The sequence below is a fragment of the Takifugu rubripes genome, chromosome 1, assembly GCF_901000725.2.
Source record: "Takifugu rubripes chromosome 1, fTakRub1.2, whole genome shotgun sequence".
Lineage (NCBI taxonomy): Eukaryota > Metazoa > Chordata > Actinopteri > Tetraodontiformes > Tetraodontidae > Takifugu > Takifugu rubripes.
In genome coordinates, this window is record NC_042285.1 from 7,559,365 (window position 1) to 7,586,117 (window position 26,753).

Sequence of the window (26,753 nt, forward strand, 5' to 3'; positions counted from 1 at the left end):
CACGACGAAGGCGATCTTCGCCCTGTCGCCAGGGTAGGTGAGGGGCTGGAGATCGAAAACCAGAGAGCACTGAAGCAAAAAACTGGCACACACGCCAGCCTCACCAGAATATCGCTCCGGGATTGGTACGTGGGGCTCCCATGGTGCAGCGGCCACTCGCTGCGTAACGACTTCCAGCGCCTCCGGGGCTGGAGGAGACGGTACCTGCTCAGCCCGTCCCGAAGAGAGCAGGTCCGTTACGCTCGTGTTGAGCGACTGGAGCGAAGCCCAAATATCTGTGAGGAGCTGGTTGTGCTGTCCTAGCAACCTCCCTTGAGTCTCCAGCGTGCGGCGCACTGCGTCTTGATCTGCCGGGTCCATCCTGGTCGGAGGATTCTGTTACGGTTCGTGGTGGTTTAGGACCCGAACGCAGGCAAGACGCAGTGATGAACGATCCAAAAAATGGTTTTATTAAACAAACACAAAAGGGCAGCCACAAAAATCTCAAAAAAAACCAACAAAGTTACCAGATCCACCTAGTCACACGAAATCCTCCGACACTGGTAGGCCGGAGTCTTAGGCCTTAAATAGGCGGCTGATCACTGATGTCCTGCAGGTGCGGCAACAGGTGGCCGGAGCATGGCTCCACCACGCCCCCTGCAGGACAAACACAACTGGGAATCCTGGATCACAACAGTACTTCTGACAAAAGTTAAAAGATAACTTCTGAGCTGCATATGGGTGCTTTGAGTAGAACATAGAAACAAGTTCTTGTGGGAACACTTTTCACAGGTACAATTTAAGTAAACTTTCTTTAAGGTAAACTTTAAGGGAAACTATAGCGTGAGCAGATTGATTTATAGTGAAATAAACCCTGACTATATGGACAGAACCCTTCAGCTTTGACTGTGGGTCCTATCCATGATTTAACCAGCTATTGATGAAACAATGCAATGTCATGAATCTATAAACTACCTCTGGAAAACAGTTAAACAAGTGGCATCCCTGGCAATAGCCTATTACACAGAAAAAACACCTATGACTGCAATAATTGTTCATATAGAATACAGCACCTTTCTATGATTCATATGTCCATGTAAATATTTGAGTACTTAATGCCACACTTTTCTAAACTGTTTTTAAAGAAAAAGGTTTCAATTACTTTTTGATAATTCAAAGAACCTATTTAATCAATCTATTGGTTGATTATTTGGAATCTTTAAAATTATTTTATTCAGAGACATGATGATATTGATCAGGGGATAGGTGGAGTTTAGGAGCTGAACAGCCACAAGAAACTCTCCTCTTTGTGTTCCCCCATAAATTATGCCTATAGCTGTAAAATTGTTTTGGCATTGTCTCCTTTTATTTATCACACTACATCTTATTTAGTATCACACACACACACACACCAGAAATAAAAAGTAAGTTTGACAAAATACAATTGAGAGGCAACATTGTCAAAAAGTCATTTAAGCTGTTCTCATTTAATAAAGTAGCTGATGTTGGCTGGTGCTGGAGGAAAGGTTATGTAAACAGCTTTGTCAGGGCCTGATGGCAATCCAGCACACCCAGCAGTGCTGGAGCAGTTGTGTGTGTGTGTGTGTGTGTGTGTGTGTGTGTGTGTGTGTGTGTGTGTGTGTGCGTGTGTGTGTGTGTGTCTTTGTTTAAGAGAGAGAGACAAATCACACAATATGCTTTCCTAATATTATACACTGCTGTACAGATTTAGACAGATAAAGGCTTGTATTATTTGAACTGTTATGTTAATGATGAGCAAAGAGGTACACATGCTCGTCTTTGCTCAATAAGGTATTGATTAAAAGGAAATAAGTAAATGGTTGCTTAACAAATGTTTTGTTATGCCCCGATATCAAGACAGATATTTAAGTGATACATTTAAAGTTCAAAAGAGAAAAAATACTTTGTAAACAATGGAATATCAATGCAGGTAGTAAACAATGGAATGTCACTGCAAACACTTAACCATTTGTTTCAAATATTTAAACAAATGACTATGAAGATCAATTACTCTTTTAATTTTCAGTGGTAATGTCTGAAACACTAGGGATCTAGCTGTCACAGCTGCGGGCGATCCCGCCCGGGAGTCCTAGTACGCCCCGCGCACCTGGATCTGGCAGGGTATTTGCCCGGGCCTTGCTGAATACCTCGGCGAGGTCGTGGTAACACTCTGGAACCCCCCTGCCAGATCCAGTGATGTGCCGGCAGGGGCCGCGGTCCCCCACAGGGCTGGCGCTGGTATCAGCCAGGACCGGTGACACCGGCGGAGAGGAACTACGACGTGGGGAGCTGCTGGCCGTCAAGCTGGCGTTAGAGGAATGGCGGCACTGGCTGGAGGGTGCATGCGTGTGTGCGTGCATGCTATAACTGACCCACTGAGTGCATCTCATGTCCAAAAAACAGAGCCCTGTACAGTACACAATCACAACCAGTGCTGCTTGTGATTGTGCTGCCAGCTACATTTAAAAGAAATTCTATTTGGGTTTCCTGGTCGATAAATTCCCATCACTGGGTGTCAAAAAAACACTGACAGCTTCCCATTATCATAGTACAGTAGTCCAGGAAGCGATTTTCTAATGCCTGAGCTCTTCTTTACTAAAATATAGTCAGAACTTGAATGCCTCAAACTTCAAGGTTTGTAACAATTTTGATTTAAATAATGTATTTTCATGACCATAAGGCGCACTGTATTAAAAGGCGCAATCTCAGTTATGGGTGCTATTTCTGTATTTAAAACATACATAAGGCGAATCGTATTATTAGGCGCATGCTGAAACATACAGTAAAAAATGACAATGGAAGTAAAACTGTCACAGCTGCGGGCAATCATGCCCGTGAGCCGCTTCGCCCTGCACACCTGTTGTACACCAGGACTCTAATGAGCGCTCAACTTAAACCCTGGAGACACACCTGCTCTCTGCCAGATTGTTATTCATTCCCGATGACTTTCCAGCGTATTCCTGTTTGCCTGTCTGCCCGGTTCCGACCTTGCCTGTTCCTGACCATTCTGTTTAGCCTGCTCCCCTGTAAACTCTGTCTGCCTTCTTCCCGATCTCGACCTTGCCTGTCCCCGACTATTCTGTTCTGCTCGCTCTCTGGTGAATCCTGTCTGTTGTCTGTGTGTCCGACAATAAAGCGGTGTTCAGCCAAACTCGTGTGTCACATTTGGGTTCTTATCTGGTCCCTGACAGTACGATCTGGCCAGTAATGAACCCAGCGCACAACCTGTCCCAGCTGGACCGACTGGAACGGATTGAGGGAATAATTCAGCTGCACAAGGAGGCGGTGGCGGCTGCCGCCGCGGAGACGAGACGCGCCATGGAGGCGAACGAGCGGCCGCTTGCGGAGCTTTCCTATCTGCTCAGCCGACTGTCAGCGCGCCTGAAACCGATGGCGCCTCCCGCTTCTTCCGTACCTGCGTCAGCTCCTGTAATTCTGCAGCAGGACCCCGAACCTCGGGTTGGCGAACCCGAGCGCTATGAGGGTAATCCGGAGTCCTGCGACGCCTTCGTGGTGAATTGCTCCCTGCTGTTTTCCCTGCAGCCTCGCATGTTCGCTACTGAGGCAGCCAAGGTAGCGTACACCATTACACATCTCACAGGACGGGCATGGCTCTGGGGAACGGCCGAGTGGGAGCCTTCTCCGAGTTTGCTGCCGAGCTCCACAAGGTGTTCGGGCAAGGGAACTCCCGGTCCTCTGCAGGACGTCGACTGCTGGCGCTCCGCCAGGAAGAGAGGTCCGTGTCGGATTACTCAATTGACTTCCGCACCCTGGCCAGCCGGAGCCAGTGGAGCCCTGGCGCGCTAGTAGATACTTTTATACATGGATTAGCAGCCCACATTAAGGACACAATGGTGGCCTACGACGTTCCCAGTTCGCTGGATGGGGCCATTGACTAAGCAACCCGGGTGGATCTGAGGGTTCAGGCTCGTCGGCGGGAGAGGGCTCCGTGGCGACACTTCGTGGAGGCAGGCGAGCTCTTGACGGGAGTTCCTCCTCAGCCCGCAACATCTTCCAGCGAGTAGGAACCCACGCACGTCGCTCACGGGATGAGCGCAGGCGGCGGCGTGTGTTCAACTTGTGCCTCTACTGCGGTGGGCAAGGTCATTTTGTGGCGACCTGTCCAGTAAAAGCCCAGACTCACCGGTAATGGGGGGAATACTGGTGAGTCCTATTTCTGCTTCCTCTCAACGACCCCGCCTTTCACTCCAAGTTCGCTTCCTACTTCCTGGGGGACCACAGGACCTAGCTGTCCTTGTTGATTCTGGTGCTGACGCTTGCCTGATCAGCAGAGCAGTGGCTCGGCAGCTGGGTCTTGGACACGAACCACTGGCATCCACCATCCCAGCCCAAGCGTTGGACGGGCATCACCTGGGGAACATCCATCACCAGACGGGCCCGGTGAAGATGCTGCTTCAGGGCAATCACTGGGAGGAGATACGCTTCCACATCCTGGAGGGGACGCACTTCCCCTTGGTCTTGGGCTACCCATGGCTCCGCCGTCACAACCCGCAACTCAACTGGGAGACAGGGGAGATCCTGGAGTGGGAGGCAGACTGTCACTGGTCCTGTCTAGCGCCAGCCCTGAGGGGGACCTCGGCTCCTGACGTTACGCCCCCAGATCTGGTCGGTGTTCCAGAGCAGTACCACGACCTCGTCGAGGTGTTCAGCAAGGCCCGGGCGACCTCCTTTCCACCGCACTGACCATACGACTGCACGATTGACCTCCTCCCAGGCACCGCACCACCCAAGGGAAGACTCTACTCCCTCTCTGAACAGGAGCGAAAGGCCATTGAGTGAAAGGCGAAAGGCCATCTCCAGTTCTCTGTCTGCTGGGCTGATCCGGCCATCCTCCTCTCCCGCAGTTGCAAGATTCTTCTTTGTGGAGAAAAAAGATTAGTCTCTGCGACCCTGCATCGACTACCGGGGCCTCAACGAAATTACCATGAAGAACCGGTACCCGCTGCCTCTTGTCGCCTCTGCCTTTGAACTGTTCCAGGGGGCCACTGTCTTCACAAAATTAGATTTACGGAACGCCTACCACTTGGTTCGCATTCGGGAGGGCGACGAGTGTAAGACGGCGTTCAACACTCCGGCTGGCCACTACGAGTATTCTGGTAATGCCCTTTGGATTAACCAACGCACCGGCCGTCTTTCAGGCCTTAGTTAATGATGTTCTTCGGGACATGTTAGATCGGTTTGTCTTTGTGTACCTGGACGATATCTTAATCTTTTCTAAGGGGCACAAGGATCACGTGCGACATGTGCGGGCAGTACTACAGCGGCTACTGGACAACCAGCTGTTTGTTAAAGCCGAGAAGTGCCAGTTTCACGCCCCATCAGTGTCCTTCCATGGATTCATCATTGCGCCGGGAGCATCCAGATGGACCCAGGGAAGGTCTCGGCAGTCACGGACTGGCCACGCCCCGAGTCCCGCAAGCAGCTGCAGCGATTCCTGGGGTTCGCTAATTTCTACCGGCGCTTCATTTGGAATTATAGCTCCAGTGCAGGGCCACTCACGGCACTTACCAGCACCAAGACGGGGTTTGCTTGGACCCCAGAGGCGGAAGCAGCCTTCCGGGAGCTCAAGAAGCGGATCGCGACTGCCCCCATCCTGCAACTGCCAGACCCTAGCCGCCAGTTCGTGGTCGAGGTGGACGCCTCCGACACGGGGGTGGGAGCGGTGCTGTCAAAGAGGGCTCAGGAGGACCAGAAGCTGTACCTGTGCGCGTTCTTCTCCCGCCGCTTGACGCCAGCGGAAAGGAATTACGATGTGGGAAATCGGGAGCTGCTCTACTGCAACCTCTGCTGGTTCCTCGTCGACCCTGGACACACATCGCCCTGGACTTCGTCACTGGGCTGCCCCAGTCTGCGGGGAACATTGTCATTCTGACCATCACCGACAGGTTCAGTAAGATGGCTCACTTCGTGCCCCTGCCTAAGCTTCCGTCGGCAAAGGAGACGGCCCAACTTGTGATCCAGCACGTTTTTCGGCTTCATGGATTTCCGGAGAGTGTGGTGTCAGACAGGGGCCCTCAGTTTGCCTCTGTCTTCTGGAAAGAGTTCTGCGGGCATCTGTCCTCAGGATTCCACCTGCAGACCAACGGCCAGACAGAGAGGATAAATCAGGACCTGGAGATGGCCCTCCAGTGCATGGTGACACGGGACCCGGCCACATGGTGGACCTTTCTGGGCTGGGTCGAATATGCCCACAACTCCCTGATCAGTTCGGCGACGGGAATGTCGGGAGCAGCTTATTATGCCCGCCACTGCAGGTGGACGTGGGCCCAGGCTCGGGCCAATCTTCTGAGGTCACGGTACAAGGCGGCGGCCAACCGACACCGGCCCCCAGATACAGTAGGACAAAGCGTGTGGCTATCTACGTGGGACCTGCCTCTCCGGGGTGAATCCAGGAAAATGGCCCCGCGGTTCGTGGGACCATTTCCCATCGTCAGAGTCATCAGCCCGGTGGCAGTCAGACTCCGGCTTCCCCGGTCAATGCGCGTGCACCCCACCTTCCACGTTTCTCGGATTAAGCCTGCCCACGAGAGCCCCTTGGTCCCAGATCGCCCGGCCCCACCTCCCCCGCTGCTAGTGGATGGGGGTGCGGCATACACCATCAGTCGGCTCCTGTGCTCCAGACCCCGCGGCAGGGGTCTCCACTACCTGGTCAACTGGGAGGGTTATGGACCCGAGGAGAGGTCCTGGGTACCGGCACGTCACATCCTGGACAAGGAGCTAATTCGTGACTTCCACGCCAAACACCCGGATCAGCCTTCACGACCCAGGAGAGTGTCTGCCCGGTTCCGACCTTGCCTGTTCCTGACCATTCTGTTTAGCCTGCTCCCCTGTAAACTCCGTCTGCCTTCTTCCCGATCTCGACCTTGCCTGTCCCCGACTATTCTGTTCTGCTCGCTCTCCGGTAAATCCTGTCTGTTGTCTGTGTCCGACAATAAAGCAGTATTCAGCCAAACTCGTGTGTCGCATTTGGGTTCTTATCTGGTCCCTGACATAAAACAGTGAGTTTCGACACATTTATTGAACAAAATATTCATTCTTCTGCCGCAAAACCATCAAAGTTTTCATCTTCTGTATCTGAAGTAAACAGCTGAACTATTTCAATGTCCAACATCCCGAATTCCTCTTCTTAATCATCTGAATCGGACTCACCGACCGGTTCCGGTTCAGCGTTGATTTTGTGAAAGCTCCTACAATACATGAAGACGGTATCATAGCCCATGCTTCTACAATCCACCCGCATATGGTGGCATAACTCGCCCGCCTTTGCCTCATAGTCTTTGTGAAGGAGTGTTCACCTTCCGTCATCCAGCGCTTTGTCCGTTTTCGGTGCAGCTGAGAACCACGGTGAACGACGACTTCTTGTGCCCCGTTGTGTGTATCGCCACTGTGCTGGTCCCTTTTTCTCCACTTTGTGGGTCAAAAGGATGTCAAAAGTCAGAGGGATCTCATCCATGTTGGTGATGTGGCTGGGCGCGGTTATCTTGTCACGGCAGTAGGTGCGGAAGATGGCCACCCTCTCCTGGTAATCTGCGCAACAGTTGTCATCGCACATATGGAGAGATGCCGCCGCCTCATAAAGCGAAAACACTATGATTGCTCGATTGCCATTTTCAGCCGCATATTCGATGGCCTGCAGTTTAAAGTAAGCCTCATTCATACGCGTCTTGCTTGACCGGCGCCATTTTAGGGGATCCTTACGTGTAGGTGTGCCGCTAATTGATAGTGCACCCACCAAAGGCGCACAGCAGATTTCGAAACTCAGTCCACACACAAGGCGCTCCATATTATATGGCGCACCGTCGATTTTTGAGAAAATCCTCAGTGTTTTAGGTGCACCTTATAGTCATGAAAATACGGTAACAGGAGTGAAGATATTGAAAGGAAGTGGGCATGTGCTATTTTGCAGTGTTTTCTCAGAGTTTACTTTGGTCTTAAAGATGGTCCAAAATGTTGTTTGTTCAGTCCCGCTTGCTGCAAAACAATGAACCATACTTTTTTTTGTCTGAACAAGTTCAAAAGAGCAATGTAAGAATGTTTGAAAAATTTTGTAGTTTGTAGTCAGTTCTTATGCTCAAATACTCACTTATTGTTGTTAAGCTCATGCCAACTAGAATGCTGAACACACAATGCAGACCAAGACTGGAAACAGTTCAGAAGGGCTTTTAATTGCCAAAAGAAAAACAAAATGGATTTATCCAGGGAGAAAATCTTCAGGCTTGAGGCATACAATCTACGACTGAATGTGGCAGAAAGGGCTGGAGACAGGGATAAACAGATGACATGGAAAAAAAAGCAGGAATCTAAAAACACAATCCACATTTATGGTCTTCTTTTAAAGATAAACTGAGCCAGTTCAGAATAGTTACTACAACAGGGATGAGGACAAACTCGGAGTGTGTGGAAAAGTGAACAAAAGTTAAAAACAGCAGTCGACAAGCAGGTGAGATTGATGTGTGTGAGCTGGGCAGGCATCAATGGAGGAATGGTCTATGGAATGGATCAGCTATGCCCAGCCTGTACAGACAGGAGAGAGAGACAACACACAGAAACGCAAAGGGGAGGGAACACCAGGAAACCAAATATATAACGGTCCAAAACAGGATGTGAAAGATGAAAGAGTGGAGGTGTCCTCCAGAAGAAACACAATCATCTCTCTGCCTATGTTGCATTAAATTTCTGTTTTTCAACTGGAATAATATTAAAGGTCATCATGGAAAAATCTTCCATGACCCATTTAACATAACATTGTAAGGGATCAAATCAATGTTCTTACCTTTTCCTCTAAACTGTCCTAGAAAGTCTAAATGATGAATACTAATTGTGCTCATCAAGAAGTACTGATCAAAACTGTGTATAGAATCTCAGGAAATAAAATGGTGAATTTAAAGTTCTACATAATCTCATATTGTATTATTATTTTATAGAGAGTATGCTGGATTGAAGAAATGCACATTATATAAACAAGAATCTTTTTTTCTTTACTTTTTAATTATTTTCATATGAATGGATTATGTGTTAGCACATGGTGTTTGCACATTTCTCATTGGGAATTTTCTGTAAACCACCCATTGTTATCAGTACACTCATGCGGAAATAGTTTGCAAATCATGTTCATCAGTGTAATCACGAATGTACAATGTGCGCTTGGTCACTGTGTTTGGTTTAAATTCAGAAGTATTGTGCAGGTCATGTAGAGTGGGGGCAATACACCCCTGGAGTTTTGTACAGCTGTGTGGGAGGCCAAGGCCGTGAGAAGCTGATGATCAATCAATTTTGACTTATTTTACCAACTCTTTTCTTCTTTTTATGCTTGTTCCTTTACATCCTAGTTCAAATTTTGGATTTCTTTTTTTTTTTTTTTAGTCTTCAAAGTAATTCTAAATTCTCTTTCTCCAAAATAATTCAAACACATGTGTGGTGATTTCATGCTTTTCATCACAGTGCTTTGTAACACTGACCCTCTTGGGAAGATAAAGCGTGTATGTATATAGTCGATATCAGTGCACAGGAAATTCTTTCCAGAACCACCCATATCTGTATACAAGGTATGTTTTTATGACATGGCTGCACTGTAGAGGATGTAATTCATAAAATTAGGTAATTGTGTTGTTGCATTTTTAGAGACTATGATTATCATGATTGCAATAACTGGGCATTGAGTGTGAATGTGTTGCTCTAAGCTAGCTGTGAGTAAAGACTCCACTCTAATAAATAACAACTTGGTTCTGTTTTCTAGGGGAAAAACATTGGCCAGTCCGTTCCCAGAGTCATCATAGTAGGGTATGACTGTTTTTTAAGGGTTAAAGGTGTCTCTAACCACTGATTTTTCTCTTCTGAGTCTATTAAAAATTTAGATAAATTAAAATTAAAATATTTTATTGATCAGTGTTTGGAGGCACCCAGAGTTCCTTTTGTGGTGCAATGCTTTCATTTTGAACTTTTTTCTATCTGCAAATCTAACCTGTGTATTTTCACCTTCACCTTTCCTCTGTGTGTATAATGAATATGTGAACAGTCTGATATCCGTGACAAGCTTTGGGGTGGAACAGTACATTGAAGCCATAATTTGCTTAAATGAAAATTACAATTGGCCAAATTATATATCAGAGGGGAATAAAGTGAGCCAATAATTGGTCACTATGAACATTTTTAATTGTCCTGTATTTTCCAAAATATAACCCAGGAGGGAAATCTGTCAAGATTTTTTCTCCAGTCATAGTAACTCCAACATTTTGGTATTCGTGATCTGTTTGCCGTGTTTACCCAATTTTGGTCAAATTTGACCTAATGTCTGTAATTATTGGATATAGTTGTTGGGAATAAATGCATTTTGTGCTAAAGTACAGAGCTTCAAATAATTTCTAAATAACATAAACTACCTCTTTGTTTAAATTTTCCAATCTCAGGTTAATATGGCTGGTTACAGTCCATCTAATTAAAACGAAGAATAGAAGAAATGTACATACTGTTACACCCTGACTTGGCTTTGTTAAATCAGTGGTTTGGGAATGTGAGCTTGATTAAAAGTAATTATTTTCAGTTGGGGTACACTTTAGTTGTCAACTAAAAGTAGATTCAGTGAAGGCTTGTGCCTTATAAATGTAAAGACTAACAGATCTAGGACATTCTATGTGAACACTAGACTATTTTGTGCTGTTGATTTTTTGCTGCAGTTGGCCCACATTTTGCTTTATTTTAGTGTGCTATGCCTTATAAAGAAATGGTTCCATGTCACTCTGTTGTAATCTCTTCCTTTTGAAATGTATGTTTTGAACTGTTTCACTAAACCCTTTCTCTGTGTTACCCATCTGGCTGAAGTGAGTGTCCTAACTTTTGTGGTGTGTATGGTTTTCCACTGTGTCCATCACATTGTAGAGGAGGGTTGGTCATTAAAGGTATGGATAAAGGCAGTTTTGATGATGTCACTTCTTTTATTTTAAGAAGACATCAGATAAATCTGTGCTTATCCTTGCTTAAGATATACGTACCCTAATCTTCTACCTCCTCTACCTCTTCCTCCGCCTTCTCTCAAAGGAAGTCTGCTTCTCAACACCTTGCAATTGGAGCCAGTTGGTATGGTATGCCAAGCAACTATTGAGATAAATGGGGTTTTTTTTATATTTATATATAAGTGTTTTATTCTTGTGACATCTGATGAAAATGCCAAACTGTTTGATTTTCAGGAAAATTGATTACCTTTCAAACCTACTGAATCACATCTGCGTTGTAGTGAGAGAACAGTCAAAGAAGACAAGCTCTCCAGGAGCATCGTAAAGCACTTCTTCAATAAAATAGATCTTTTATTGCCTTTTAACAAGCAGGGTCACAATAGTCCACAGTGGGTTAACTGTCTATCATGTATCAAATTAAACTGGATATAAAGCCTCATTTGAATCTCCACCCTTGCTGTGGATGTCTTTGCACATTTATAAAGCCAAACAGACAGTGACACATCAAGTAACTGTTTGGCCTTTGGTGTCATGGGGTTGATTGTGAGTAATGACATAAAGACTGACTGTTATTTTTTTATAGAGATCGAAGCGATCTGCACTAGGGTTTTATTGTACTTGCAAGTAGCATGATGGATCTCATCCACCCCCGGAGCCTTTTTTGACTACCTTGGCAACTTCAGCCCTGGAGATACAGTATGAGAGCCTGTCCCCAGGTCCCCAGGCCCGAGTTAATGTCAGCAGCACAGCATCGCCACTATACACAGTGCTGACAGTGCACAGCTTCCCCTTCCTCAGATGCCGGATGGTGGTCCAGAACCTTTTCAAAGCCGTCCGGAAGTCGTTCTCCATGGCCTCACCGAACTCTTCCCATGCCCGGGTCTTTGCCTCGGCAACTGCCGTAGCTGCACTCCGCTTAGCCTGGCGGTACATATCTGCTGCCTCAGGAGTCCCACAGGCCAGTAAGGCCCGATACGACTCCTTCTTCAGCCTGACAGCATCCCTCACGCTAGTGTCCACCAGCGGGTTCAGGCATTGCCGCCACGACAGGCACCAACCACCTTGCGGCCACAGCACCCGTCAGCCGCCTCAACAATGGAGGCATGGAACATGGTCCACTTGGACTCAATGTCCCCCGCCTCCCCTGGGACATAGTCAAAGCTCTCCTGGAGGTGTGAGTTGAAGTTCCTTCTAATGGGAGACTCTGCCAGGCGTTCCCAGCAGACCCTCACAATACGGGTCTGTCCGGCATCCTTCCCCACCGTCGGAACCAACTCACCACCAGGTGGTGATCAGTTGACAGCTCCGCCCCCTCTTCACCCGAGTGTCCAGAACATGCGGCCGCAAATCTGATGACACGACCACAAAGTCGATTATCAATCTGTGGCCCAAGGCGTCCTGGTGCCAAGGGCACATGTGGACACTTTTATGCCTTAACAAGGTGTTCATTATGGACAATCTGAGACGAGCACAGAAGTCCAATAACAAAACACCACTTGGGTTCAGATCAGGGGGGCCGTTCTTCCCAATCACACCTCTCCAGGTCACACTGTTGTTGCCAATGTGAGCATTGAAGTCACCGAGGAGGACGAGGGAGCCCCCAGAATGAGCGCTCTCCAGCCCCCAGAATGAGCGCTCTCCCTCTAAGGACTCCAAAAACGGTGGATACGCTGAACAGCTGTTTGGAGAACAGTCAGGGTTCATCCCCCCATCTGAAGGCAAAGGGAGGCCTCTCATTCACTGGGGTAAACTCCAACATACAGGCACTGAGCTAGGGAGCAATGAGAATTGCCACTCCTGCCCATCGCCTCTCACCATCGGCAACTCCAGAGTGATAGAGAGTCCAACCCCTCTTGAGAAGACTGGTTCCAGAGCCCTTGCTGTGCGTCAAGGTGAGGCTGACTATATCTAGTCGGAACTTCTCAACCTCGCGCACCAGCTCAGGCTTCTTTCCCACCAGAGAGGTGACATTCCATGTCCCTAGAGCCAGTTTATGTAGCCGGAGATCAGACCGCCAAGGTCCCTGCCTTCAGCCGCTACCCAACACCCAATGCACCCGACCCCCTTGGCCCCTCCTGCAGGTGGTGAGCCCACGGGAAGGGGATCCCATGTTACCTCTTCGGGTTGTGCCCGGCCGGACTCCATGGGCAGAGGTCCGGCCACCAGGCGCTCGCCAACGTGCCCCATGAGGGGTCCCCGGTGACCCGCATCTGGGCAAGGAAAACTTGGGACTAATAATCTTTCTCATCATTAGGGGGTCTTGGGCTATGCTTTGTCTGGTCCCTCACCTAGGACCTGTTGGACCTGGGTGGCCCTACCAGGGGCATAAAGCCCCAGACAACTGAGCTCCTAGGATCATTGTGACACGCAAACCCCTCCACCACGATAAGGTGGTAGCCCAGGAGGGGCTATTGAGAAATTTCATAAATTATTCTCAACAATAAAACAGTATTGTATAAAAAAGTATTGTATAAAACTCTTTCATTTAAACATAAATCCTTTTTCATAGAATATCTCCATCAAAAGAAACACAACCAAATTTCTGACTCTATAAAAAAAACTATTCTAGCATGTTTTACTTTTAAATGCATATGTGCGACCAATATAATGCCAAATATATGAATACTTAATCTTTATTAATCTTAAATATTGATAAAATTAAATATTTTATTATTAAATCTATGAATTACTCACATGCGTCATTACACACAAGAAATAAATTAACATAGAATATATATGCAATCATCGAGAGCTGTAAGGTGCTCTCGACAGATGCTCTGAGCATTTGGCGATTTGGGGCCGTGCTCACAGGCACATTGGCATGAACTCATGCTGGCTAATGCAGGCTCATTGAGATAAATAATATGGACTGCAGTTGAACTTTAATGTCGAGTCAGTAGAATGTTGAATGTGGTGCTGGCTGGATGTGTGAATTATAAATAAAGTTAATAAATCAGTAAATCATCAAACCAATCAGCTGCTGTTCAGGGCATTAAGGGGAAAAAAATAAATGTATGCAGTTTAACAAAAGTGAAAGACATCCAGTTTTGTAGCTTCATCCATGTTCACCTGCAAGCAGATTAAAAGAAAATAAAAAATAAATGTCTGAACTTAAAAAAAATCAATTTATACTCCTAATAAGAAAACTGTGGCTTCTAATGCATGCATTTCTGTTGTAAAATGCTTTTGATTCTAGAAATAGTCTTTATTTATGAAGTTAGGAGAGGTGTAGGAGTGAGTGTAATGCTTCAGTAGTTTTGAATTACCCCTGTGTTATTGCTTGTCAGATTGGGTTCCTAGTGCAGTTCTTCAAATTCACCTTTACTTTATTGGCTTCATGTGGTTGCATACAGTTTTGCCAAGGGTTTTCTGTTGTTTTCATTCTTATTTTTTTTTGTTATGTCTGCTAACTACTTGGTTCATTGCTCTGAACATAATTTTCATTTGTACTAACTGACTGAAAAAATACTTTCTAAACTCTATAAAAAATCCTTATACCACCCAGTCTTTACACCATGCAGTGCAGATTGTTTAGATTATTGGTTTATTCTCAGTGTGATGAGTGAACAATAATGGAAAAAGTTGTATTCAAATAGAGACAATCACTATGTTTAGACCCATATATAAGGAAGACAGACAGACAGACAGACAGACAGACAGACATACATACATACATACATACATACATACATACATACATACATACATACATACATACATACATACATACATACATACATACATACATACATACATACATACATACATGTAACTGGTCTGAAAATTGGAGGGTTCGTTGTTCAAGACAAACAAAACATGGAACGTGCTCTGTTAGCGGGGAGAGGTGCCAGGATATCTTCAGAGCACTGGCGAGATATCTGTGAGCAAAGTACCGAGTGTTCTAAGGGATTGTCTCCAGCACCCGCCCTGTGAAGGGAGAGTGGATGCAAACACTTGACTTGGGGTATCTGCTGAGTTAAAAATTAACACAGAAATGAATATAGAACACAAGAATTATCACAAAGAGTGTAACTGGATCAGAGTAAGCCTCTTGCTCAGCCAGTAGAATGAATCCAGATGTAGAAACTCCTTATCCCTACAGTTTTGTCCATAGCTGACTGAAATGGAGCTATTATGACAGTTAACATTTAGAGATTAAATGTTAACACTTTTTATCAGTTGTTAAATGCCAATCCCACCATGGCTTCCCTCTCCTGCACTGCTGAAGCAGGGTAGAGAGGCAGCTATATCAGCAGGCAGAACATCCACATTCATATCTGTCAGGCACATTTTATACATAAGCATATATGCACTCTCTGATCGCCATGGAGCCACCAGCTCTTCTGGGCCTTTCATAAGTCCTGTATTGCCCCTTGGCAGGGCACAAGCAACAGCCAGGCTGTCAGGATGTCATAAAGAGAGCAGAACAATGCGCAGCAAATAATTCTGGGTTGGTGGGGATAATTTAGGGGTGAAAAGTTGCCTTGTGATCATTAGCCCATGTTCCATTTTTTATCCCTCTCCCAGGCACATCCATTTTTCCCCCTCTTATCTGCTTTGTGTCTGGATTTATCTGCTATCCACCATATTTCTATTCCCTTTCTTTACTGACTTAAACCTCCCCCCCTCACATTCTAATGAAATACCGAGCCTTTAGGGTTTCCATTATGTTGAGCCCGTTTTTGTGCAGTGAATGTTTTCTTGAACATCTTCATTTTTAGAGCAGTTCATTGGCTTCAATGCTCTTAAATGCTTGGTTTTTGGGAACTTTATCGAGAGGTCTGTGCTGGTCCTTTAGAACCATTTGACCTTGTGATATCCAGATATATTTAGTATTTAGTCAGAAATTATCAGATGTACTATTGTTACAGCCTTGAGTCCAAGTCTCAATCAGCTTTACACACCTGAGTGGTTTTCCACATTAACAGCCATTGTTTTGCTGATTTTTTTTTTCTTCTCCCAAAATTGCTGTTGTCTTCCAGATTGTCCCCAAGGGTTTTTTTTCGTTTTATTGTAAATATTCATGTCCAACAAGTCCTACAGGGCTGAAGAGAAGCAGCTCAGTTGCACAATGCTGAAGCCATCATTCTTGGTAATAATGTGGTTTCTTGTGATTTTCTTGTGTTTGCCATCCATCAATCCACAGCAAGTGGCTCAGAACCTTAACATCTTCCACTTGAGTTTTTGTGAACTGTAATCACCATCTCACGAAGATGTAAAAGGAAACAGTCTGGACTGTAGTCAAGATCACTGAGGACAGAAACCTCACCATCGAAGTCTACAGAAAACCTAAACATACCGACCAATACCTCCAGTTTGACTCTCACCACCCACTGGAACACAAGTTGGGAGTGATCAAAACCCTCTAACACTGGGCCAAAGAAATACCCACCACATCCCAAGGCAGGAAGGAACAGGACCACATTAAGACAGCTCTCAAAACATGTGGCTACCCAGACTGGGCCTTCACCAAGTCCTCAAGAAAACGAGACCCCCCAAAGAAGAGGAGAGAAACAAACACCACAGCATTTCGATCCCCTATCTGTCCGGGGTCTCTGAGAAGTTTAGGAGGATCCTCCAGAAATACAACATACCAGTTCAGTTCAAACCAAGCAATACTTTCAGACAGAGACTGGTACACCCGAAGGACAAGACACCAAGACACAAATAATGTAATGTTGTTTATGCTGTACAGTGCCAGGAGGAATGCAAGGAACTGTACATTGGGGAACCCAAACAACCTCTCCAAAGAAGAATGGCACAACACAGACGTGCCACCTCTTCAGGTCAGGACTCAGCAGTCCACTTACACCTAAAGGAGAGCGGGCACTCCTTCGAGGACAGCCAAGTACAGGTACTGGCCAGAGAAGACCGCTGGTTTGAGAGGGGTGTCAAGGAAGCTATCCATGTCAAATTAGAAAAACCATCCTTAAACAGAGGTGGTGGGCTGAGGCACTTCCTATCACCCACGTACAATGCAATCCTCCACTCCTTCCAACAACAAACCAAACATTCACACCATTCCAGGAGACCTGGTGACTCACCACCAAGTGAGCCAGCAGACAAAGGGGAGACACATCAACCGAAACCAGGTGAACGACCCTACCAACAACCCTGTCAACGACTCTCAGGTGACCACTCAGATCATTAACATGCCAATGGTCCACAGGGGCTATATTTTCAAGCTCGGTCGAGTTCAGAGCTGAAGGAGCCTTCTGGATAGAAGGTGAAACGTCTTCAAAGAGAAGAAACACATTCCAGTTGCTAACATCGCGTCCGACAGGAGGAACATCAAAAACATCAGACCGTGAGTTAACATTTTACACGGAACACAGATCACTTTGAAGAGCAGACACCGGTGCGGAGGATCTTAAAATTTTAAGTTTTATCGATCTCGCGGAGTCACCTGCCCGCTGCTAGCACGGTGCTAACCTGGACTCACCTCCGTGTGCTGGCACGGTGCCTAGTGTGGCTGTCCCCCGGCTCAGGCTGCAGGCATGATGGCGGTGTGTGAGTCCTGCCTCCCCACATTCTCCAAACTGAGGGAGAGCTCCAGTCCGAACTCAAGGAGAGGGACAAATTCATACTCGAGTCATCTGCTGTCGCCTCGACCCAGGAGAAACATATCGCCCGTTTGAGGTCCGAGGGACAGGGTCTGCGGGTCGACCTGCTGGACCTCTCCACTGTTGCTATGTCCCAGGTGAAACAAATCGCCCTCCTGAAGGCATCCGGCGCTGGTGACCGGAGCACAACGGCCACGAATGACACCACCCTGCCATGGACCGGGGCCATCAACGCTGAAATTCCAGCTACAGCACCGGCGGAGTCCCGCCGGCACCGCCAGGGAGCCATGCCCAAAGGAGCGGCTCATTCCACCTCCTTCCTCCGCTCCACGGAATCGCAGGGTTTCATCGCCAGGGACGGAGCAGGAGCCCTAGTGAGCTCAACACCGCTCAAACCAAGGGAACCCTGGTCGGTGGTGGCCAGGGGCACTGGGGCTCATCCATCTCCCCCTCCTCCGCCCCCGTATCTGCCACTGGATAACAGGTACGATATCCTAAGCCTGCAGGACTTCCCTCCCGTGGGCGCTTCTTCCAGTTCGCCTCCTGGTCCTGTCCGTCCAGCTGGCTCTCACCAGACGAGGAACCAGGGTCAGCTCGCTCGACATGGCCCTCCGCTACCATCCTGGTCAGGAGCAGCCACGACCCGGCGCCACCATCCCCAGGCTCCTCGCCGCCACCGCCGCACCTCCAGACGATCAGAGGCGGCCACTCAGGTGCAGCGCACCCCCACGGTGCTGGTGGTCGGGACCTCAATGGTCAGGCATGTGGCGGTGCACGATGGCCGGACCTTCTGTCACCCCGGTGCCCGTGTTGCGGAGGTTACATCCTCGGCCCTGCAGCTGAGTGCACAGTACCCCTCGGCCTCCACGCTGGTTCTGGAAGCCGGCATCAACGACCTCAAATTTCAGCAGTCGGAGGTTCTGAAGCAGGACTTCATCTCCCTGGTGGACCGTCTGCTGGACACGGGGAAGCAGCTAATTATCTCCGGCCCGCTTCCCCCACCTCGCTACGGTGACGTCATCACCAGCCGCCTTCGCCAGCTGCACCTGTGGCTGAAGGGGTACTGCTTGGGCAACAGTTTTTGGTTTTCCTCAACTCTAAATAAGACATTTAACTTGATATATTTAAAATTAATTTTCCCATATTGACTAGTTCTCAGCTAAGGTCGGAGCTAAACATCACTGCTCTGAAAGTATAACCGTTTGCCACAGATAAATTAGTCATTAAAGTCTGTAGAGGTAGAGATATCTTTGAAAATCATTTGTTTTTGGTTTCACTTGTCTAATTTTATTATGACCTTGTAGTAGTTGCATTGGCCTCGCTTGACTTTGATGAGGTAGCTCACAATTGGAATCTACTCACTTGTTTAACTTTTACAATTAGTGTCCATTTGTCTCATCATTGCACCTATCTATCTTCTTACTAATAACAAAAGTCTTATCTAGAGAGCTGACTGTCATGATGCTGCTTTGCTTATTGAACCTGAGTGCAAAAAGAAAATGATTTTTTTCCCCCAGATACCACTTTGTATGTGACTACAGTAAACAGTATAAATGATAAATTACCTTGGCTCAGGTTTCAAGGTTGTTTCATCTTGGCTGTTGACAGAGAATAATCCATCTAATTTGCACTTAAGCTGTAGAACCAGGGGGACATGTCAGTCAAATGATTTGTGATTTTATAGGAGCTACTTTTTAGTAGCAGTCTGATCGGGCTCTGTTGTATGTTTTCTTATTCAGTGATGCTTTTTCTTTGCAGCAGCTTTATGGTAACTTCCCACATGGGGGAATTTTTTTTGTCATGCCAGCTTAAAGAGGTGGGCAAGAAGGCATCGTGTGTTCAGGGCCGATAAGAAACCTCTGCTCTAACTCTTCAAGCTAAAGAGCAGGTCTTGCTTGGAGTCTTTCTGAAAATGGCTAATTGGCCCCAGGTTACAAAACTAAACACTGACAGCAAGGTTTTTAATGAACCTTTAGTCTTTTGTGTCCTCTTATTGGCCTTTCAGCCCAGCACATGTCTTCTGTTGCCTCAGAATGAACTTTGCTTGGGCAGCAGCAGACTTTGATGAAAAGCTTTATGTTATAATGTACATTGTGTGACACTGGTCTCTGTCTGGGCTTTCTAATTGAACATTAAAACAAAGACGTGTGTGGTCAATTCTGTTACATAATAAAACTGTAAAGTACAGAAAGAATCCTTAATAACACATCCCAAGAAAATATTTACACAAGCAAAAGACTGAGGGTTATTCATCTTCATGTCAATCAATTTGGGATTCGATTGACAATTACGGAAAAGGTAGAATTATTAAATGAAAGACCATTGCAATTCACAAACGTCATCTTTTCCTATTGGACATTTACACTTTTTAAAATTATCTTATTTTAGCTACTAAATTTACAACACTATCTGTGTTTGGTTCTGTGCCACCTTGATAAATTCTTCATTTGAATAGCAAAAAACACTTTCAAGCTGCAGCTAAATTAAAATGATTCTCTTTATCATTTTAAGCAAACAATCAATCATCTAGTGATGATTTCCATGGTTTACCATCTTATAATCCTAGTAATCTTGTGTTGTTATTAAGTGTCATTTTCATTCCATATGAGCAAATTCACCAATTTGCTTTCAAGGTAGTTGAAAAAAGTGCTTAATAAATGAATGGTATTGGGTTGCTTATACTAAATTTAGATATAAAAATTAGTGCTTTGGGTATTTACAGAAAATGCTTAAATTATTGTATGAATTTCAACTAGATGCATGGGAATAATACCTTTCTGGTAAAAATGTCCCGTTGGGTAGGACCCCCATAGCTCATATAAACGAATTTGATATCTCTGTCTGGCTGTAACTTATTTTCTTCTCGTAACATCATAGAGTAGCTAAGTAGACGTGGATTTTCAGTGTAATGTATTGGATGTATTCCAAGCATAGTCTCAGATGATTCACTGATCTGCTTGGAGCTCTATAAAGTATTTATATGAAAAGAAAGACCCACAGCATCCCTCTCTATCACTCACATAAATATTAAAATCCATAATCAGAGTGTCAGAACCCCCTCTACTCCTTCGCTCCTGTGGCTGATGTGGATGGAAGGTTCAACCGTTTGACTCCACTGCATTTTTAAACAGAAAATTAACATGTAGCACCAGCAAATGTCTCATCCTCATGTGTAAGCACCTTTAAACCAATACACCTGCAGTCCAGCATACCACTATCATTTATCACCTTCCTTATTATAATGGCTTCAGGAAAGGCCTTCAATTAAAGCACCTCCACACTGGTGCCCAGCTGAACATTGCATTTCAGTATGACATTCCCTGTCAGCTACAAACCTTCCTGGGCTGTAGAATAAGTGGACAATTGGCTGAGGCTGTTTCTGCTGATTAGATCATCCTGCCGTGGCCAGAGTACCCCAGAAAATACTGCAGTGACCAGAGACGCTGTGTGTTTGTATATGTGCATGTGTGAGCGGGTATACGTGTTTGTGATGGAGGTCTTTATGATATGTGCTCTGAGTAGACTTGTTAAATTACATAATGCAGATTGTGATGAATAGAAAGGTCCTGCGTGTTCCAGGACGGGATTTGATAAATAATTTGTGTGGGCTTGTTTTTCCCTCTGTTATGTTTTTCACCCTTTTTGAGACTTCTGCTGTAGTACATGGTTTTATGGATTCAGTTTGATCTGTTGTAACATTTTTTGCAGAAAGGTTATAGTTCAGTCTACCTCCTGTACTTTCAACCATTCTCATTTCTGTTTATTCTAGCTTTATTCAAAGAAATTAAAGAGATATTTCACACAACTAAATAATATGCTACACAATGTTACTTGAAATTTCATATAAAAGAATAAAATATAAAGTTGTTCTTTTTGTTACATATGATCACACATGTTATCTACCACCTGTAACTCATTTACAAAAATGTTGCATTAATTATCTCTTTAATTCCCCTCTTACATTGCTACAAGCTTTTTGGTTTTCTCATGGACATTAAAAAGAGTTTCGTTCCTTTTGTCATTTCAGGTACCCATCTGCACAACTATAACCATGTGGCTTTAGGTAGCCCTACACGCACACCTAAGAATGGTAAGATAATGAGATGGGGAGGAAAAGGATTTCATAGTGTTGATTGGAGGCCATTAAAGCCAGAAATCACTAAATAACTGAGTAGAAAAGAAAAGTTCATTTTTCTGCAGGAGGGTAATAGCCACATATTGAAATATGACACACAAAGGCATGGCAACAAAGAGAGACTTTTTAATATAATACATCATATATCAGTTCATGCCCCATGCTACATGCTGTGACTCGGTTTGTTGAAAACCGAGTCACAGAAATGTCACATTCCATGCTCTCTCTATCTATCCCACTATCTACCTCTTATGACACACAAAGGCATGGCAACAAAGAGAGACTTTTTAATATAATACATCATATATCAGTTCATGCCCCATGCTACATGCTGTGACTCGGTTTGTTGAAAACCGAGTCACAGAAATGTCACATTCCATGCTCTCTCTATCTATCCCACTATCTACCTCTTTCCACCCCTTCACTGTGGGAGCAAAATTGCTGTGAATCACCTTAATGTTCTGTTGAGGTCATTCTGTCATTCATTGGTTGACACAGCATTTGTAACCCACAATGTTATGTATTTTTTTTACCAAGCAAATGTTAATAACTTCCCCTCATATGAAGATAAGCAAATGGATAATGAAGGGAGGTGGGGAGCAGAAAGATAGTGATGATATTACATCATTCTGATCTCTTTAATTGATCAGTCTTCTGTTTATTTACATTACAATTGTGGAAAAGGTCTAATTTTCTCTCAGGCAGTCCAAAACTGTGATACAATTCTCCAACCAGAATGCTCTCTCTCTCATTCTCTCTCTCTCTCACTGTTTTTCCATCCTGCTGCAAATGCAACAGTGGAGAAAGGCCTTGGAGATCTATGGAAAACATGAAAAATCCATTTGCAACAACACATGTAACACAGAAATTTCAGACTTCATCCTGTGGTGTGTTTTCTGAGTAGACTGTGCCTTGGTGCATTTGCCAGGAAATACATCTGTAAAAATACACTGATGCATGTGATGCATCTGGAAATAAAAAATGATTTAATATGAATTCTTTTCAGAGAGAAGAATATGGAGTAGCATATGTCTTTATTCCATTTTTTTCCCATCATTAACATGTTTCTGAAATCTTTGTTTCACCCTGGTTTGGTAGCTCCCCGTTCATTGAGGCGTGGTAAGTCATTTGATTTAGTGGAAAACCTCATTTCTTACACATATATGTGTATGCACACATCAGATACCAACCTGTACATGTGTATTTATTTCTATTTCAGACCTGATTTAAGTAGCATTTGTGAAGACTGATTGCTATTTTTTTAACCTTTCCAAAGTCTGGGACATCACATGGACCAAAATTCTCATTAGAATGCTTTTTCATTTGAAAAGAATGTTTCAACCACAACCAACAATGTCTCAGTCCAGTCAATGTCCTTGAGTGACCCTTTTCAATGTCCCTCAGTAGCTGAATAATCTAAAAAAAAAGTTCAAGCTGTCTTAATCTTTGTTAAGGAGATAAAAAATATTTGATATATGGGTCATTATTGACTCTAAAATATGCTGAAAGACTGTTTGAATCAGGTGTGACTTGTTTTCTTCATTGTGCTGAAGCTGTAAAATAAACAGCAGCATGCCACAGTCTGTGTCGATTTTCCCCATTGCAGTGTAGCAGTCTACTCAATGTGCCAAAGTTCTTCCTTTCAGGAACCCCTGCTGTTACCTGGCCCTGTTGCTGCCACTTAATTACCTCCATACCATTTTCTGTCCATACTGTACGAAACTCTATTTTATTTTCTTCTAGATTTTCATATCTCTGCCACCCTCTCACCATCCTGCAGCAGCTACTAAATATGTATTCTTATCTATTAATTGGAGGTTTGTTGGAAATCACACCCATGCCCACTGCTCTGTACTGCGTGACAGACACACAGCTCACTTGGGAGGGAGGGTGAGAAGAAAAATTAGAGCAAGAGCACTGGACAAGTAAGAAATAAAGAGTGAGGGGGTGGCAGCATGGCTGATTGGCAGTGTGAAGACAGCAATGAATTTGACACACTGAGCCAGAACATGTGTGGGAAAGAGTGATAAAGAACAATGGTGAGCATAAAATGGACCTTTGGTTCAGACACCCCACCCCCTTGCATCTTCTTGGCATCATATTGCATCACATCAGCGATAGCCAGTCCAAGCTCTGCTCCCCGCTCTGCCCCAGATCACATCACTGCACTCACATACAGGGGTCACCAGAACACATTGTGTTCTGCTCTGTTCTCTCCTCTTTTGGTTTTTCTCTTTCTAGCCCATTAGTTTTCTGTCTCGTCAGACCACAATGTCACCTGTCAAGTCCACCCATTCAGTTCACTGATGTGATGTGTTGGCTTTGCTCCCTGATTGCTGCCACCAGCAAGCTGGAGGTTTAGATATGCTTGCACTCCTTAATGCCTAGAACTTCAAAAGACTAACATATCTTGAATATTTATGTTTAGTTAAAAAAAAAAAGAGGGGGGGAAAGGACAAAACTGATTGTTGCTATTCAGACCACAGTTTTTTAAAGGCAACATTCATATACCGTATTTTCTGGACTATATGTCGCTCCCGAGTTTAAGTCGCACTAGCCAAAAAATGCATAATAAAGAAGAAAAATAGACTGGACTATAAGTCGCATTTTGGTGGAAAATTGATTTGATAAAATCCGAGACCAAGAACATACATTTCATCTTGAAAGGCAATTAGCAAACCATTAGCATGGATTAGCAATAGGGTTACGGTATGCTAATGTAACAAATTCAGCTACATGACCCACAACGAACTGAGTACGTGTCTGCTTTGTTAACGTAACATATTAACAGTTATTCAGATAACTATAGCATAAAGAACATCCGAGCAAGTTCACCAAACAATGAAGTCTAACTCCATAGACGAAGCACCACTTCTTCTTCTGGGTTGCTGAAGGAACTCGTTCTTCAGATACACATGCCTAGAGCGCCCCTTGTGGTTGTCAATGTTAAAATAACGAACATGTGAAATTCTGTAATAATGTATTTATTTAACATATTAGTTGCTCCGGAGTACAAGTCGCACCCCCTGATAAACTATGAAAAAAAGTGTGACTTATAGTCCGGAAAATAGTAGTAGTTATATATAGGGCTATAGTTACTCAGACTGTGAATCTATAGAGACAAACAGTAACAAAGCTTTTAAAATAAATTTAAAGATGGAACACTGTAATATTTGTTTACTTTCTTAAGCTTTTGAATTAAATTAAAATCAAATTCTAAAAAAAAACAGTCTAAAGAAGAAACTGTATCTTGTAGTATTTCATTTTATACTTTTAATTACTATATTTGTGTTGTCTATAACCTAAATTTTCATGAGAGTAAATGTTTCACATCATATCACTCCTCAGAATGTCTAATGGCACAACACCAGTCCCCAATAAATTTGGAATTTTGGTTTTAAACTGCCTGTTTAATTACATCATATTTGTTAATTCGTAAAATTTCCGTAATCTTTTACATTCAGGTATCAGCAATGATCACTTGCGCTGGCTGTCGGTTAAACCACCACATGGGGAGTTGACAGCTAGGAAACAAAACAAGCTAAAATTACGAGATTAATGATGTACAATAATGTAATGTGATTCCTTAAAGGCATATACAGTATAAAACCATGAAATCAAAGTTACATGTAATAATTGAACCATTTAACAACATTTTTATATGTACAATTATTTCACCCCTAAGAAATACTGGTGTATCCAAGCTATGGCCTCAGCTACAATAATCAAGTTTTTTCAGCCATTTGTTTTTTTCTACCAAATGAGAAGTACTCATGACACTTACACTCAGGCCTGCCTCCATCCTCCTGATAAGTCAGTCTCAGCAGGTGGTGTTCCATGATGATGCTGGATTTTCTTTTTTTTTTAAGATAGCTTGCCTACTTTTCTTTTTCTTTCCTTGTCTGTGTCTGTATATGTACGTATGTATATGTCTCCAGAAAACAATCGGATAAGCAGCATCCTGACGTCACAGACGGAGCCATATGACCTGTCTTTATCGCGCTCCTTCCAGAGCCTGTCGCACCTGCCACCTTCCTATGAGGTGGCCATCAAAGCTGACCTCAGCCGATTCTCATCCTTGAAGAAGCTCAGTAGGTCCATATTTGCAGCTGTAATGCAAGAGTTGGTCAACAGCCTCTTCGTCCCGCATAAAAAGAAATACTGTGTTATATTTGCATATAGTTATAGGTTATAGGTATCTACCAAAAATCAGAAAGTGCTTTAAATTAAAATAGAATTAAGATAAAAAATAACAGGATTGGCGCTTTTGTCTGCGAGATTGTCATGATGACAACCTGCAAGGTCATAAAATACTCTCATCGATACCACATATACTATATGATATATGTTTATTTTCAAATGCAATAATGATTTTTCCATACCTTCTCTTAATACAGTGAAATGTATACCAGTTACTGTAGCACAAATATTTAATATGTCATTGTTTATGACGTCCCATAAGCAAAAACTTTAAGATCATGCTGCAATATTTCTCTTGGTGCGTATGCATTGCCCGTGGCAATGGTTTGATAAGCTTCTGCAATGTCCTGTCTCGTCTTCTTGACCACTTTATCCCTTTCGGGGTCATGGGTAGAGGACACATATGGGCGAAGGCAGGGTCCACCCCTGGATGAGATGCCAGTTCATCACTGGGCCACATGTGAGCATTTGTGGTTTCGGCAGTGCTTTGAAGGTGTTCTAGCACCTTCGCCTACTGTCAGAACACCTTCTTCTTCAACAATGTCATGAGAATTATTTCTCTGAAGTGCTACATTAATTTTCCACCAAGATCTTGTATTGATGTCGGGAGAGTTGGACCACTGTGCTGTGCTCCATCACATCTCATAGGGTGAAGGTCAGGGCAAGAAGGTAGCCAATCCATGTGGGAAAATGATGTCTCAAGATTCCTAAATCAATCTGTGAGAATTATGAATTCTGGCATTGTCACCTTGAAAATGCCCGTTCCAATTAGGGAAGAAAAAAATCCTTTGGTGGAATAATCTGGTCATTCATTGTATCCGGGTAGTCAAATGACTTCATTCATTGGGCACATAATGTCCCTATTAACCTCATTGATTAGTGGTT

General features: G+C 44.5%; 1 protein-coding gene across 7 annotated transcripts in view; it reads left to right on the forward strand.

Moving 5' to 3' along the window:
* LOC101072745 (protein shisa-6-like) overlaps positions 1 to 26,753 on the forward strand; it is a 79,314-nt gene that overhangs the window by 46,112 nt on the left and 6,449 nt on the right. For 2 of the 7 annotated variants that reach the window (XM_029834834.1, XM_029834837.1), the window contains exons 5-7: positions 21,561 to 21,623; positions 22,767 to 22,787; positions 25,607 to 25,759. The exons of 2 other annotated variants lie outside the window; for them this stretch is intronic. In XM_029834834.1, coding sequence (XP_029690694.1) covers positions 21,561 to 21,623; positions 22,767 to 22,787; positions 25,607 to 25,759 — 237 coding nt within the window. The remainder of the gene's footprint in view (positions 1 to 21,560; positions 21,624 to 22,766; positions 22,788 to 25,606; positions 25,760 to 26,753) is intronic. 3 more of the 7 variants (XM_029834847.1, XM_029834841.1, XM_029834850.1) reach the window with 3 other exon arrangements.